This window comes from Lepidochelys kempii, chromosome 3 (genome assembly GCF_965140285.1).
Source record: "Lepidochelys kempii isolate rLepKem1 chromosome 3, rLepKem1.hap1, whole genome shotgun sequence".
Classification (NCBI taxonomy): domain Eukaryota; kingdom Metazoa; phylum Chordata; order Testudines; family Cheloniidae; genus Lepidochelys; species Lepidochelys kempii.
The window spans coordinates 96,624,288-96,642,355 of record NC_136382.1 but is presented as its reverse complement, the minus strand read 5'-3'; the positions used below and the strand labels follow the sequence as shown (position 1 = coordinate 96,642,355).

General features: G+C 39.9%; 1 protein-coding gene across 1 annotated transcript in view; it reads right to left on the bottom strand.

The window, feature by feature from the left end:
* RNF217 (ring finger protein 217) overlaps nucleotides 1-18,068 on the bottom strand; it is a 99,264-nt gene that overhangs the window by 42,493 nt on the left and 38,703 nt on the right. Inside the window, exons 2-3 of the mRNA XM_073337202.2 lie at nucleotides 16,232-16,465; nucleotides 7,226-7,390 (exon numbers count right to left, since the gene is read on the bottom strand). Coding sequence (XP_073193303.1) covers nucleotides 7,226-7,390; nucleotides 16,232-16,465 — 399 coding nt within the window. The remainder of the gene's footprint in view (nucleotides 1-7,225; nucleotides 7,391-16,231; nucleotides 16,466-18,068) is intronic.

Genomic DNA, 18,068 nt, shown 5'->3' with positions numbered 1-18,068 from the left:
GTAACTTCCGGTCTCATGTTATTTTTTGTGAGAACACTGAAGCAAAGTAGGCATTGAGCAGCTCTGCCTTCCTATCATCTTCTGTTCCCAGTTCATGTTTTCCTTTGAGCAGTGGACCCACACCGTCCCTGATCTTTCATTTTTGTCTGCAGGGATGCTACAGCACAAGAAGGAAACTTTCATACTATAACTGTGAAATGTATTTTCTTATTTCCAGATAAAAGCTAAATATCTCCACATGCAATATATATACTTGTCCCTGATTTCCAAAGAAAACAGTCTGCGAAATGAACTGAGATTCCTCATTGGAGGCCAACATGGGATAAACCTGCAGAGGCTAGGGGGAACAATAAAAGAAATTAAGCATTGACTAACTTTAGTTCCCCAAGTTACAGAATATTGTTCAACCACTCAAGGAGCCCAGAGAACTCAACTTTTAGGTGCCACTTACACAGACCTGAGTGTACATCCCCAAGAATATGTACACAAGTGCCTCTGAAAAGCTGTAAATTTGAAACAACTAGCTTCACTTTTCTCCAGTGACTGTATTTTCAATTGTAAAACATTTTCTTCAAAATTTACCACTTTATTGTTATTCAGATTAGTTTAAAAAAATTGGCCATACATCTTTAACATTGTTCCTGGAGCTTCATATCAAATGCAGAGACTAACAGTGGCAGATGAAGTCTGTATAATTCAGTCAGGATGCTTAGAAATTTACAAATGACATTTCATTTGATAAACTTCAGCTCTGGTTCAGATGGGTATTTCTCCCTCCCCGTCTCTATAACCCTCCAATGGAAATGGATTATGCAGCTAAGGGTTGGGAAAAAGTGACCGTTAATGGATCAAATGTCATTTGCATGTTTCTACCCTACTGGGCAAAACAGCAGGAGTATGACATGTAATAGACACCACAAGGAATGTGCAGGCCTAGAAATTCATTTTGCTATAATTAGCAAAGTACATTTCAATTGCTTGATAAACTTAATTTCTTTGTTATAGAGGAGGATAACACAGAAATGGAAAAAGGAGAGCAACCAAACAGAAGACAGTTTGAATCTCTGAAGAATCTATGATTGGCTTGATCCTGCATGGCAATGAGCACCCTTAACTCCCACTGAAGTCATAAAACATTCTTCATATTACAGGATTAGGCACTTTTATCCAAGAATCCAACAGTGCTTTACAAAAGGTGAAAATTATACCCATTTTACAGATGGGCAAATTGCACCATAGAGCTAAATGACTTGGCCAGGATGTCACATTGAATCAGTGGCAGAGTCTAGAATAGATCCCTAATCCCCTGCTATAAAATAGCCATGTAGTTTTTTAGAACTATGTAATAAACAAACAAACTGCACATTTCTTTACAGTATGTATGAGCTAGCTAACAGGGCTGACTCTAGTTGTGGGGAGGAGTGGCCAAGCAAAAATGTTTTTGGCACTCCCAACCACCCTGATCACCTGCTCTGCCGGCTAAATGAGACTCTCGAGTGAACAATATTTTACAGCAAGTTATTTAATGAGCTATCAGTTTGCTGAAAAGTTAAGCTTCTTCCCCACCTTTTGTACCACCATAACTATCTTTCCATCCAATAAAAACCCTCTTGAAAGAAAGAGCCCTTAAAAAAATCCCCAGACAAACATTTTCAAACAACTTTACTGTATCATAAATGACTAGCTATCCTCTTCGTTACACTTCTTTCAAAAGGAAACCCTCTATACAGTTAAATCCTTTCATATATCTGCAGTAATTCACTGCCCTAAAAAGGAGCCCAGAGAGTTCCTTAAAAGATTCAGCTGGAAATACTCTACAATCAATTTGCTGGATTATTTGATGATACTCATGTTAATTTGAATATCTGATCCAAAAAGAGTGTATGTCCGTCCTGATTTGCACCAGTTTTCTTGTTCACTTAACTTCCTTCGACTGTTCAAAGTTCCACAACTGTAACTCACCAGCTTTTTAAAGTTTTCTTCTGTCACCCTAAAATGTGTTTTCTCCTGAAATCCCCAGCAAGTTCACATTTTCTACATACGGTACTTCCTGTTTTATTGTATAGAAATTACCCTTGAGGAAGAAGGGGAATTTTGTGGGGGAGTTTTTTAACCACACTATTTCAAGAATTTTTGAAAACTTTTGGTTGAGGAAACAGGTATACTAATTATATTCCTTTTCATCGGATATGTATACAGGAGATTTTATACCGCTCTAGACATCTATGACTGAAATAAACCCAGGACTTTTCACCAAGATGCAAAACTATTCAGAAAGTCAGACTGCACTAGGTATCTCAAAACAGGACAGGATCAGTTAAAAAAAGCTAACAAATTATTTAGTCTTAAATCATGTAATACAGAACCCAAAGAAACCCCAATCCTGCCATTGTAGTTATCATTTACAAATGTTAAAGGCAAAATACAACATATTGTTGTGTTTTGACAGTACATGTTTTTGCTTGCTTGTGTAAATATATCCTGTAGGCAGCAGCTACACCTAAATAAATGTTTCAGTCAGATACAGGAAGGTAGTATTCACTTTCAAAAAATTTAAGGTGGGATTAAAGATGTGGCCACAGAATGGTGCCTTCTGCTCTGTGTACCCTTCCAGAACTTGAAATTCCAAAACACCTACCTCAAAATGTTGGAAAACAAGAAATGCTCTTAGAGATCTCCCCAGATATCCCCCAAAGGAAAATTCTTGTAACACTAAAAACACCCACAAACTTAAGAAAATCAGAAAAATGCATAGCAAAGGTAACACTTTTTTGACTATATGTTCACTTTATGAAAAGTTGCACCACAACTAACAAATCAGCTCCACAGGGGTACTGAGGGTTGTGAGGCTCCTCACCACCACCTGCCCTTAGCACGAATAAATCTTGTCTGTGCCTGCTGTGGATCAGTTCCCTGAAACCAACAGCCTCTGGCAACACAAGCACTGCCTTCCAAGCTTCTAAGCCTCATTCTCTCTATAAAGATAGCGACAGCCACACAGCAACCCCCTTATACTTGGAACACTGCTACAGCATCCAGCCCCTTATCCACTGAACACACTCAGAATTACCAGACTCACTGGTAAAGGAATAGTACACATCAGCTTGTAAAATTCAACCCAGGACCACTACTTTGCTTAACACCGCAGCACTCTCATATAGTGAGAGTGAAAACGAGAATAAATTCGCTATCAAAGAATAGAGATTCGAGTAATAGTGAGTAAGAATATTGGAAACAAATGGTTACATATAACCATACACTTTCTAAAACTTAAACCTTAACTAATAAACTACTCACTTGTCTAAAGTTATCTTACCCAAAGTTCTCCCCAGTGTTTTCAGCCAAGCCTGGCTGAGACCCCTTTTTCCTGAAGAAAAATTGCTGTCCTTTTACTTCCTCAGTGAAAGGTGCCCATCTGTCTTCTCTGCCCCACAAATATAGTCTAACAAACTTTTAGAGGTCACCTCTAGATAAAGTTCTCTCCCCGCAACTCTTCTTTTCTTGTTGTTAGTTTCTTTCTGAAATTCTGACAATCTTCATTTGCATTCAGTTCAGACTGATGATAGGAAGACCATTGCAAATGAGACAACACTCAATTTACATATAAACAAATAGATGGATAAATCGCTCATCCGACAGAAACCCTGTTTTTCACCTTTGCTGGTGACCAGTACCTGGATACAGACTTTAAGAACGTATTTTCAGCACACCCACAACTCCTTATACAATATTTTACATACACTTCAGAATGGAATTAATGAACAGTGTGACACCGGTTTTCATTTGAGACCTTACATGACATTCTTTGGTGATCTAGAACGTACACACCAGACTCATGACATTCCTGTATTCCCTCTACACCTCCTTTGGCAGTTTGCATTAAGAGGTTCTTGGGTCACATCAACATTCCCCCAATATCTACCTGCTCATAAATAAGGCAAAACTTGTAAGATGGTACCCTTTGGAGGCAACCAATAATTTTACATTATGCCTTCCTGATGAGAATAACCAGCTTGCCTCTTCAGGTATATACACACTGCACTCTTTACTGTGGCGTGTAGAGTACATACAATAAGTGCCTCCCTAGCACGGGTGTAAATACCACTATAGATGGGAGGCACTGCTTAGGGAAGTAAAGACAGGCCTGAACCATGTGGTATGTACCCAACACGGCTCTCTAAATGCCCAAGCAGTGCCTTCCCAGTCTACAAAACTATTTTTAGTAGCAGTGTCCCGCTGCCTCCCTGCTGCTGGAATCTTTCCCTGAGGCAAGAAAAGGCTCCAGCAGCCAGGAAAGGCTCTAACAGAGGGGAGGCAGCAGGGAAGGGCTTCAGCAGCTTCCTGCTGCCAGACACTTTCCCTACTGCTTCCTCTCAGGCCAGAGCCAAAGCTCCAGCAGCAGGGAGCTGCTGAAGCCTTTCCCCACTGCCTCTCCCCTGCCGCAGCTTTTCACTGACACACATATCTACACCCCAAAGTGTGGATGCAGCCTGCTTTTCACGAATGCATGTAGCTACATGATCCTTACGTGCTGCCACCAGTAGTATGCAGTTTAGACATAGCCTATGTTACATCAAAAGAAGTCAGACTTACTTCCCTGCTTTGCTACAGTTTTTAGTTTCTGAACAAATGACAAACAACTATACTTGAGCTTAAAGCTTTAGGCAAAAAATGTACTCTGGGGTTAAAATATACTGTCATACTGAAATACTGACATTCAAATATTATTAATCATAAATCCATTCAAATGCCATTCCAATATCACTTACTACAATAAGAAATGATCGTTTAGCTTTTCTTAGTGACAACAGACCTGGTGCCCTCTCTTTCTCAACAGATCAGATATGGAGTGTGAATGTTTGTGTGTGTGTGTGCGTGTGTATATATATAGAGAGAGAGAGAGAGAGAAAATTTTTAAGACACTTCCTAAGGTATAGAAAAAAGAACTTCTATATGTATAACTATTTGCAAAGCTACAGTAGGTAGTATTCCTTTAAAGGATCATCTCTTAGAAGCTGTCACAGTTCAGGACAACTACATCTGTATTTCTCCCTCCGGTCTGTCCAGGGCACCCACTCTAGGTGTCTAGTTCCCCAGCAGTTGCCTCTTGTGGGTGAATATTCACATCTTTCTGATTAGGATATTTCCAGGCTGCACAGGCCCCTGACGATACTGTGATATCTCCAGCAACAGACAAGCTGACTAAGCAGGCTTCTTTTGCCTTCTCTTCAGAGATGACACACAATCTAATTGCCACAGTTATAAGTTACCACACAGCTTTTTCTATATGAGTTCCTAAAAACAACTAACAACAATTCAACAAGGTTTAACTTAATTCCATTAGTTTTGTCCTAGATATTGCAGGATATTGTCATATCTGTACTGATGCTACTTGTATGCAATACAAGTAATACTGCATCCTCTTTCACATGCTCTTCTAACATTCTCCCAGGTAACAGAAGTTCTTGTAGGTTTGTTCAGGAAGGATCCATTTCTGAAAGTGCAGTTCGTTTCCTGTATCACCAGTTCCTGAAGCCTCAGTTTATCCTTAAACTGGTCTTCAGCTTCTTGGAATATGAAAATAAAGTTTGTGTTCCATCACATAACAGTATGCAAATCATTTTACATTGCTTCTTTGGTCCTAACAGAATATTCAGTCAGTATTAACATGTTCATTGTCCTTCCATATTAAGCAAAAAAAGCCATGATCTAGTAAATGATTCACAAAAAAGGCCACACTCTCTCTTTTTTCTTTTTTTGGCCAGCACTTGGATTTTTTGCTGGGAAAGGGAATTGGTGGAAAACACAAAGCAGCAAAACACAGCCATTCAAAAAAAATCCAGTCAAAGTACAGAAAAGTATAGCTGTACTTTAAAATAAATCATAGTATGTTCTCAGTTTAACAAATAATACTTCAATCCTGTTTGCTTAAAACAAACAGTAATACCCTGCTCCTTTTAATACTTAAGCTTCACTACTTTTTGTAGTATCCCAGTTTAATGGCTGATTTTGACCTTACCATATTATAAATGCTGCCGCTTAAGAGTATGCAAGAAAGCTGTTTTTATGAAATACTTCAAGCGAGAATGCACTGGACCTAGAACAAGTTAGGATAGATCAAATGGAAGAGTACATCAGATGCAGATTCTTCTTTCCCCCCCTCTTTTTCTAATTTGCATATGGAATATCCATATCCCACTACTTTATATACAACTGCTTCAAAATATCCCACTACTTCAGATACAACTTTTTTTTTTTTTATAGTTACAACTGCTATTTTGTGTTGCAGCTCCCCTTTCCTGAGATCTTTTTGTGTGCTTTGAGATCTACAAATGAAAGGTGGTAAGACTGAGTCGTGGTGTACTCTGTGCTACAACTGTTGGGAAAAAGCAGAAACACAGCAACCTTGCAATCCTTCTAAGCAGTTATTTTGTTACTATTTGCCAGTTGCACAGACTTGATCTTGCTTAAACAAATAATGTTTTGATACAAACTGGCCAGACTGTGTAGCTTAGAGAACGCTCCTTTCCTCCAAAGATGAATGCTGAACAACCAGAATTCCTTCTCAGACATTAATGACACTTTGGTTTAATATTATGTAGTTAGAGGAGAAACTCGCTACCAAAAGGAATTAACAAGAGTGACCTACATGAAAGACAGTACAGCCTCAAGAATTCACTTTCAAATCAGAACACAAAACGTTCAGCTTTAAAGATCTGCCACATCCATCCTCTGGCAGAGTGAAAAAAAACTGTATAAACAACAGTCACACTTCCTCATACACAGATTACAACTCAACAGAAATACCGAATTTCTAAACAAATGTCATTGAACTGCAGAAGGACTTTTATTAACAAAGGTACTTTTCCACACATTGGGCTTGTCTACATTTCAAATGCTATAGGAGCACAGCTACACTTCAGTGTAGATATTACTTATGACGACGAGAGGGGTTCTGCCATTGGCATAGATAATCCACCTCCCTGAGAAGTGGTAGCTAGGACAATGGAATAACTCTTCTGTTGACCTAGCACTGTCTACGGTGGGGGTTAGGTAGGCTTAACTATGTTACTCAGAGTAACACCTCCTTAATATGCATCCATTCCATTATTCCATTATATATTTGCTGAAGTAACATTAGACAAACAGATGCCTCAGTTTGGATCATTATTATTCAACTGCAATTCTGAAAGCTTATATTGTGCCCTAACAGAGGATAGCTTACCTTGCATTTTGGACATTTCTGAGCATTCCTTTGCCCATGTTCAATCTCACTGGCCCAGTGACGCAACAGTTTGTCTCCCTTTTTGTATTCTTTACAGTTAACACCTTCATGCCAGGGAGAGTGGCACTTAAAACACCAGACAAGTTGGCAAGTTGGACACTGGATCTGCAGAAACAAGTGAAACAGGAAAATACCAGACAAATTTGAAAGCTGGGCATTGAATGCGTGTGGAAAAACTATCACCACCATTATAAACACCTTTATAATTAATTTTAATTAAGCTCTCAATTTCGTTAACAGCTCAGGTCAAACAAACCTTTAAAAAAGTACATAAAAAAGTACCAATTTAACGTATAATTCTATATGTAAGAAACTATATTAAGAAAACATTAAAGATTCACAATTAATTACTCAAGATCAGGAGATGTCAAAGGCCCCAATGCTTAAACAGGTGCTTAACTTTCAGCACATCAGCTATCCCATTGAATTCAATGGGATTACTCAAATTGTAAGTGTTTTGTTAGGTTGGGGCCAAAGTTAGTGTTGAATGCACAATTCTTCATTCTGCCCTTTTATGAATAAGCAGTTTAGTACAAACTTTAGTTATTTGATAGACAATGTGTTTTCAGATAATATCATAGCTTTTTCTACAAACTTTAATACAATTTAAATGCTTTTAATTAGATGTGTAACCTTTAGTATTTTTCCTTCACTATTCTGATTCGCACAATGGCGCATTCACATTTTTAAAGATTTAGAAGACCTTATTTTCACTGCCTGGTACCTATTGTAGTAATTTACATCTGCACAGAGCAAATAGTTTTTGCGCTGAGGTAGTACACCTAGAGGCCCCAGACCTATTTTGCCTAGGCAGTGTACAAACACAAAGGTCTGGTCTGCACAAAGTTGTACCCATTTAATGAGAGCTATGATTCTAAATCAATTTAACTAAACCATTGCAACTTAGTGTTCTGACATAGGTTTATCTTGCCCCTATAAGTTTACAGAGGCAAGTTCAACTAATTCAATCAGATTTAAATGTATACAACTGTGTACCAATGGGGACTTAACATAACCATTCTAAATGTGTGTATAGACCAGCCCCCCCAAAAAATCCCTGAAGGGCTTAAGCTATCTTCCTACTACTCTCATTTGATGGTGTTTTCATCCACTTTGCACAGGTGCAAATGACAACCACAAAGCAAGAAGGTAGAGAATCAGTGCCAGAATTTGATGCAGGTTCTCCTCTGTAAACTATGAATTTTAATATTTTAGGCTGCCATGTATTAATTTTCTCTCTAACAAGTACAGCCTTCCTTATGTGCAATTCAAAGGATGAGACAGTTAAGTTTGCTGTTAAGTTAGATGGCCTATATGATACCACAATATGAAGAAACTTAAATTTTGCTTTCTGTAGTAGGTTATGTAAATGTCATATACGTAGTTTCAACATATATTATTTTCCAGTCTTTGAACTACAGTACTACAAGATGCTGCATATACACATACAACATTGTAAAAACACAATATATTGCATTTGACAAGAAGTAGGTGATCACGTAATTAAACGACTACTGTAGTCTTCAAGGAAGGCAGCACAAAGATTGTGAAAAAGAGTTAATATATTAATAGGAATGTTTCCATCATTATTTAGGGAAAAAAATGAAAGCTTGTTTGCATTTAAGTACTTCTCTGCAACATCTGTAATCCAAATACTGCAGATAGTGACAGTGCATCAGAACATGAAAGTCAAATTGATTGATTTTCAATGGCCAAGATAAATACAAAAGTAAATAAAAACAGAAGAGTATCTTTTTAAAAAATTCTGCTAGGAATTTGATGTTCTATAAATAACTAAATTTTTATTCCTTTAAACCTCCTGGCCCTAGGTAAAATTTCTAAAGTACTTACATGACAGGGGAGCTTAAGTCCTATTTTTCAAAGAGACTTTCGCACTTAGTTATGGTACGGCTACACTTAAAACACTACAGTGACACAGCTGCAGCTGCACTGCTCTGATGCTTCAGTGTAGACTCACTACAGAAACGGGAGGGCTTCTACCATCCCTGTAGTTAATTGACCTCCCGGAGAGGTGGTAGCTAGCGCAATGGGAAATCTTCTATCGTTCTAGCGCTGTCTACGATGGTGGTTAGGTTGGCATAGCTACGTCTCAAAGGGGTGTGGCTTTTTCACATCCCTCAGAGATGTAACTATGACGATGTAAGTTTTCATTGTATACCAGCCCTCAGTCTCACTGGAAGTCAATGGATCTTTGGCTCTTGTGTCACTTAGGCACTTTTGAAAATTTTACTCCATGTCAAATTTATAAAGGACACCATGACGACAATGGAATGCGCAATGGAGGTAGTAATGCCATAGTGATAAGATTAGAGCTGAATGCACAATTGGGTTTTTTGGTTCAGTGAATGGTGGACTTTCCAACCTGAAACTTGTCTTTTGTTTTGTAAAATAAATCTAGCTAAGTATCTAAAAACACAAAACATTTTGTTTAGAAAATATTAAAAAAATGCAGTTACTAACCTTCCGGAACTGTTTTTCTTCAAGATGTGTTGCTCATATCCATTTCATGCTGGGGTGCATAGGCCAGCCCCCACAGGGGGGAAAATTTGCAGCAACTGTGCACTTGGTACGCACACACCTAGCACAGAATCGACATGAGCAAGCACTCAAAGAAGAACAGAATACCAAACCACATTTTTCAGCAAATAAACTATCTGAAAAATTTCACTGAGTTCTAAATAAGACACCTTTAAAAATAACGTTAAATATCCCTATGGGGAAAGTAATACAAGACTGTCTCTGCAAACACAGAAGCTGCTCCAAACAGTCACTTCTAACCCTGTCATTTCATGATTCATCTTTGACAGACATAAAATAACCCACTTAAAGAGCACTTCCTGCCATAAAGTATCACCAAATTTTAAGAGTCAGGTGAAACCCTATCATATTTATTTGAAAGCTTGTGAAATACATTCTCCAGAGTTACAACTTCATAGGATAGCCAGGACATGAACAAAGATATGCAGGGATACAAATATGTCCTATTTTAAAAAGGGACGACAAAATTGACAGGCCCCTGTATCTCCCCATGTTGAAAGTTACATTTAAAGATTACAACCTTAATCCTTCCCCTTCCAGCTATGCTCATCTCTACGCCCTACAAACATTCCCCGGATAAAATTCTACAGAATTTGAAATATTGAAGCCTCTGCTGGGTTTTTTGTTAGAGTCAGTCTCATGGTGCCTGGTTTTTAAACAAGCATGCATATTGTCCTATTGCTCTGCCTGTCAGAAGCATTCCTGTCCCCAGGCTGCTTTTTAATGATATGGAAATTTTCAGCTGTTCAAAGAGCTTGCAGAGTAGGATGCTTATTATTTTCAGTATCCTACTGTCTCAGAAGACTGATATAGGTTTGCATACATCCCTAGAAGTCAACACACAGAGCTCGTAGTTTTAATTACTGGTCTACCAGCCTAGACAGTGTCCTCCAAACTTGTTTTAAAGTCCTTAAAAACTTTCACTTATCACTACAGTAACTCCTGACTTAAACTCGTCCCGGTTAACGCTGTTCCGTTGTTACGTTGCTGATCAATTAGAGAACATGCTCGTTTAAAGTTGCACAATGCTCCCTTATAACGTTATTTGGCAGCCGCCTGCTTTGTCCACTGCTTGCAGAAAGAGCAGCCCGTTGGAGCTATCTGGTGGGAGCTTGGAACCAGGGTGGACCAGCAGCCCCCTGCTCCCCTAAGTTCCCTGTGCGGCAGCCACCCAGCAGGCTATCAATTGATGGCAGTTCAGCTGTCCCTCCCGCCACTGCCCTGTGCTGCTCCCACCCTCTGCCTTGGAGCTGCTCCCGGGAGCTTCCTGCTTGTTGTGCAGGGTGGGAGGGAAGAAGGGGGCTAATGTCAGGGTATCCCCCGCCCCCCTGCTCCTGCCCCTCACTTACCCCATTTCCATGGGAGGAGGGACAAGACAGGGCTCAGGACAGAGGGAGCATGCTGGCAGCAGGGGCTGTCTCAACTTGTTGACCTACTTAAAAAGGCAATGTACTTAGAGTGGAGTCAGCGTACTTAAAGGGGCAATGAGCATCTCTCTCTCACACAATAGGGTGTGTGTCTCTGTCTGCCATGCTGTCTCCCCTCCCTCCATTTGTGCTGCCTTGTAGAGTGTGAGGCTACATTAACAACAACGTGTTAACCCTTGAGGGCTCAGCTGTTCTAGTTCATCATTTAGCAGTAAGGTATTCCCTAGGAAATATCCCACCCTCTTCCACCCTCTGACTTCACCACCTCAACCAAGCTTCACAATCGTCATTGCTGTGTACAGTATTAAATTATTTGTTTAAAACTTATACTCTGTGTGTATGTGTGTATATATATATATATATATATATTATATAATATAGTCTTTTGTCTGGTGAAAAAAATTTCTCTGGAACCTAGCCCCCCCCTTACATGAATTCTTATGGGGAAACTGGATTCACTTAAAGTCGCATTTTTCAGGAACATAACTACAATGTTAAGCAATGAGTTACTGTACTAACAGAAGAAGTTACATAACCTATGCTGTGCTGATATTCTACAGTAGGTAATGACACATTGTGCTATATTTGTGATTTCTTAGTTTGTGATCTCCACTCAAAAATGAATATGTAGCCATAGTTACCTCTTCTAAAAACTGAAGATCTTCAGCAGCTAGCCAACTGCTGCCAAGTGTTTCTCAGTCTATCTGTAATGCAGTAACTTGTAAACGCCATAACCAATCAATTCCAAAATTTAAAGGAAACATTCTAGGCACCAGTGACCAGAATTCTATTGATTCTAGGAAACATCAGTTAACACCTTTTACTCCCAGCCCACTGACTGACTGAATGGGTAATTAGGCCTGCACCACAAAATGAGTTTGACACCCCTGAATTAAATTCTAAACTTCAGGTCAGGGACTGTCCTTTAACTCTATGTTCATAGAGTGCTTACTACAATGGGGCCCTGATCTTGATTGATGCCTCTAGTAATTATTGCTAGAATACAACCAACAACAATTGATCTTTAGGCTTTAGCTTAGCTTGTAGAAGACTCAACTGCAGCAAGAAAAATAAACAATGCTGAGATTAGTCTGAATTTAGGTTTTAGAAGGTATGTGAATGATTTGTCATAATTGTTTTCAAACTGTATTAATTATTTGGAGTATGTGAGTATGCTATTTTTTAATCTCTAGAAAAAGTGTATTCTTGGTTTCTAAGAGATACAAAAATCCCCCCCCGAATTACTATTCAGAGTAAAAATGCACAACTGATACAGTATTTCTAGACTTCAGTCCCACTGCTGATGTTCTGTAAGCCTCACATATGTAACCTGGTTCTTCTGAAGGCAATATATTTCCTGTTACTTATTCAATAGCGATAAGAAAGAATTCCCTCTGGTGTAATTTACAGATGGAGTGAGGAGCAGGGAAAAGAGGCATTCAGCCAGGTAACAGCAGCCCAGGAGGGTAATCTTTGTGGGCACAGCAGCAGTGACTGGAGAGCTCTATACGTCACATATTTTATTGGTGCTAGAGAGAAATAATTCAAGAAAATCTGATGAACGATGATCACATTAACTGCAAACAGAGCAGCTACTCTGATATGCACTGAGACGGATGGCCAGAGCTGCAACCTGCCATTTCTTTCAAGTGCAACTAGTAGAAACAATAGCAGGTGATCTGAATAGCTAAAATGAGCAAGCTGTCTAAAGGCTGCCATTTTCAAGTATTTCCATCTGGAGGACTCTGTCACAGAAAAATTACTGCTTTTTACCAAATTACACAAATGTAGGATAGCCTCAAATGAGCTCGGTTCCACAAGGACAAGTGGAATAGATATTATCTTCAGTCACTCTGAGGGAACACAATCTGGCAAGTCCAGACTTACCAAATGGATCTTAGATCAAGTCTACAAAAAAGGAGAACACCACTTATCATAAAGCTACAGTAGAACCTCAGAGTTACGGACACCTCGGGAATGGAGGTTGTCCATAACTCTGAACAAGACGTTACGGACTTCAGCCACTGGGGGTGGGCCTTGGGGCTGCAGCCGAGGGGAATGGTGTCAGGGCTCTGGGTAGCGGGGGATCATGACTTCTGACCCTCGGGAGCACCAGGGCTCAGGGCTTTAGATCTGGGGGGAGCGCTGGGGCTTGGGGCTTCAGTCCTGTGTCTCCGTTCCTGGCTTCTGCCCCGCAGCTCTGTTCCCAGCCTCTGGGTGACAGGGAGTGCTGGGGCTCCCCATGGCTCCGCTCCTGGTTTCAGTATGAGGGGAAGGGGGAGTGTGCGCACTGGGGCTCCATTTGTAGCTAAAAGGCCAAGCCCCGGTGTCCCCCTGCAGGGCTGAAACCCTGAGCCTCAGCATGTCCCCACCACAACACGTCTAAAGCCCTGAGCCTGGTGCTCCCGAAGTAGTAAAGTATTTGCGCGCGCGTGTGTGTGTGTGTGTGTCTCTCTCTCTCTCCCACCCCCCACCCCCCCAGCTGCTGCCCAATTACGTCTGTTTCCAGAAGGTGACTGGTTGACCAGTAAGTCCGCAACTCTGGTGTTCATATCTTTGAGGTTCTACTGTAAATGCAGTGGTCTAGACAACAAGGATAAATGTAACAAAAGAACTAATGTTTTATTTCACAGAGTCATATTTAATTCTACATTCCTTGGGGAAACACCTACAGTTTCAAAAATATATATATTGGGCCTCATTCTCCAGTCTGCTCTGACACCCCTAGACTGGGCTTAATAGGCCACTCAGTGACTCTCCCTCTCTAGGACGAGACTAGAAGTGTAAGCACTGTGATCAGTGTGTCCTTCTACCTCAGCGATATTCAGCTGCTGAATTGTCCCTTGGGGACATGGACAGATAGCAGAAAATACAACTGTTATAAGGCTGCTCTAATGTATGCTCTGAAGAGGCCTAATGGCTGGAGTGCCTGAGGATTTTGAGAGGGAGGTATAAAGATGACAAACACCTTTACAGTACTCCTAACTAAGCTGGTAAGCACAGCTTGGTCACAGCCTTGGAAGCTGTCATTCTGAATTCAGCTTCCCTTGAGGGTGTGTCTATACTGCAGTTGGGAGCAAGCCTCCCAGGCCAGGTGGACAGACACATGCTAATGGGACTCGAGCGATCACGCTAAAAATAGCAGTATGGATGTCGCAGCTCAGGCTGTAAAGCCCACCCAACCCCATAGGCTTGAGAGCTCAAGCTCCAGCCCAAGCCACAATGTCCGTACTGATATGTTTATCACTATAGCTAGTGCCCTGTTAGCATGAGTCTGTCCAAGCCGGCTAGGAGGCTCACTCCTGGCTGGGGTGTAGACACACCCTGAGTGACCTGAAACCCAACGAGACACCAACATATTCCAAAGACTGGAAAATCTGCAACACTACTGTCATTAGAGCAAGAAGCAAAAACAGTGACTGTGACAGGCAAGTTACAGTATTCTTAATCATGAGTTGGTAGTTTTCATCCATTTACTAACAAATATTTCCTAAATTAACTGATAAAATACATAGAAGACAAAAAATGACATCTTGAGTGTCATGCCCAGAATCTTGTCGCCCTTCGAAATAACTCTGCCATTTGCCACCACAAAGGGCTTTCTAGAACAGATGGTGGTGACTCAAGGCGCAGAACATGGTACACATCTTTGCAGCTTTTTTAGAGGTTACCAATAATATGTAAATGGCAGTAAGTAAATACTTTAATAAAATAAACTAATAAAAATGTGGCTCTAATATATAAACAAGTGCTGTCATCTTTAGTATTTTACCATAAAAAAGTCATGGAAAGGGAGAGTGAAGAAAGAGGAAATGAGTAAAATAGTTGTGAAAAATGTGTAATATAACTGCCACCCTACGTGTTCCTTCCTCAAAATGGCAACAAAAAAAGTATCTGAAACAACAAGATTTAAATTAAGTAAAAAAAATGAAAGGGGGGGGATAGTGTTAAAGACTACACTAACACTATTCTTCAGATATGGATTTTTTTTCTCCTAGCAAATATTTAGTGCCCACTGTTGTAAACAAGTTTAAAACCTAATCACATATCATACACATACACTTGCTCTCAGAATGTTAAGTAACTTTGAGAAAATCTAGTACAAGTGACTAAATAATGCAACTGGACAGTAGTTACCTATTACTAGTCTTTTTTGCATTATGCATGTGAGTTTCAGTCAGACTGTAGGCATAGTGGATGGTACTTTGCTTTTTTGGCTATGAGCATATGTACCGTCATCATCTTAATATCCAGTATATCCCCTCTCAGAGTATTATGTTCTGGCATGACAGGAGGACAGATAAATATATGATACATCTTTTTCACCTCTCCCTTCCTTGACCCTCCTGTATCATACCTTCCTCAATAGGGTAATGAAGAATTCTAAGCAACTGATAATCAGATTACCTTTTGGGAATTTTAAAACAGTTATCCATTAAAAAAATAAAAAGTTGCACCTATAAGCAACTGATTACAAAGCAGCATAGCAGCCCTCACGAAAAGTGCTTCCCCAACACATAGTCCTTTATACTTGTACCTAAACATTTTTGTTAATTGTGAGAAAAGTCGACTGGAGTTGTGTGGCTAAAAACTCTGGTTAATTATGAAAGTCAATCTTAGTGCCCCCATCTCTCTTCTGTCCAAAGTGACGTTCAGTTAGTGCACAGAGCAAAGTGAAGGGCTCAGCCACCTTTCAAGGTATCATGAAAATTTAATGGCCAAAACTGTTCTACCACCACAAGAAATAAATGATAAAAAGAAAGTTCAAATAGACGACTGAACTGTTACATGACTTGACCAGTTATTCAGAGGTATCATACTATAGATTCATATTCTAAATCACAGCTTACATTAGGCTCCAGCAATGGAGGAAAGCCCATTTAATGCCCACCACATGCTGTCCTACTTTTGTTGCTCACAGCTGTGTCATCTAATCCATAGGTTTGGTGAGCATGCTCACTTTGTATTTGTTCTCCAATTTCGTAGGGGTTGGAATGTGACCTCTCCTCCTGAAAGTGGTAAAGTGTTTGCATTGAGGGCATGGCTTGGTGCTGGAGTCAATACGGCTGAGTTCCAGGAAGTATTTATACTTGATGATGTCTTCATGTGGCAGGTTGTAGAGGACAGTTGTTTCATCCAAGTGTTCACTGCACTCTGTGATTGGACATTTTATATCTGCCTGTCCCAGCTGCACCTGCACATAAACAGAAGGGTAAAAAATTACCAGGTAAGTGGTCATATAGCTGTGAAGCAAGTACTCCATGTCTACTATGCAAAAAGCAAAGCACTTCCAACACATCTTGTGAATTGCACAAGATAATGCATTTGTTCTGAATTCTAGCTACCCGTACACTAACAAAACATGCCATTTTTTTTAAGTTTATTTTGAACACATTCTGGAAAATATTTTAAAAGAGTAATTTTGCTTTTCTGTCACATCCCCATCTGTACATCACACGCACAAAGCACATGTATGTTTGCCAGTGAGTCTATGTTCAAACATTTTATCTTTTATATTGGCTACTGAGAGAGACAGTCTAGCTAATCCTCATTTTACATCTTACTAAGATATGCAATACAAGTAGACTACAGTGGTATTTTTTATTTCATGCAGAAAGGATAAAAACATGTACCCAAAGAGAGAGCCCAGTTTTTACAAGGGAAAAAAGATTACACTTGCTCCAGAAGCCTCTGGCTGCCTTTGCTAGCTCAATGCTCTTATGCGTGCTTCTTACCAGAAGTTGGCATAGGGAAAGCAAATTCTATCTGTTCCTTGAAGAGCACAGAATAAGCTGTTGCCACTGTATTCTACATCACTTTCAATCAAATGGAAGATAGGTCCATCAACGGCAATTAGCCATGATGGTCAGTAACACAACTGCTTGCTCTGGGTATCCCTAAACCTCTGACTGGCAGAAGCTGGGACTGGAGGACGGGATGGACCATTTGATAATTGCCCTCCCCTGTTTACTCCCTCTGAACACTGGCCACTGTCAGAAGACAGGATGCTGGGCTAGATGGACCACTGGTCTGACCCACTATGGCCATTCTTATGTTCTTAAACACAAATACTTGTTTTAAACAGAGAATGCTTATAGCAGCAGATATAAATATATTTCATAGATAAAAAAACTCTACGCACCACTTACATCATGCATTAATTGCCTATGCAGTGCGCAGAGTCTTGTGCAGACAACTCCACAGTGGGGAGAATTTCACACATACTGAAAGAATAAGAGTACTATCACTACAAAAGGTAAAGCTGTAAGGAATGGAAAGGCAATACTTTTAAATCGAGAAAGGTTAAAGTTTTGAAGACACTACTTCTGTTTGGAGCTTTACCCTATAATGGCGCTGCACCTACTCTACTCTCATAAACTGAGTATATAAACGCAAATATTATGTACAGGAATTTCTATGGTATTCAATCACTGCCTAGAACCGCACAAACAGTGAATTAAATCTCACAATTCCCCATTTTACAGAGGAAAAAGGCAGAGAGGTTAAAGCCACAATTTTTAAAGAAGGAGGCCTAACGTTAAGCCCCAAAATGGCCTAATTTTTCACTCATTTAGATATATCAGTTTCAAAATCACAGCCTGAATGATTTGCCTAAGGTGACCACATATAACTATGTAAAAACGACACCTTCTTACTCAGAAAGTTTGCTGTGTGTTCTGAGACTCGTGCTAACTTCACTGACTAAAGTTAGCTACTGTTAGAACTGTAGACAGACATGGAAAAGGGAGACGGATTATATCTAGACTCTCCCCTTAAGGGAATAATTTAATTCCTAC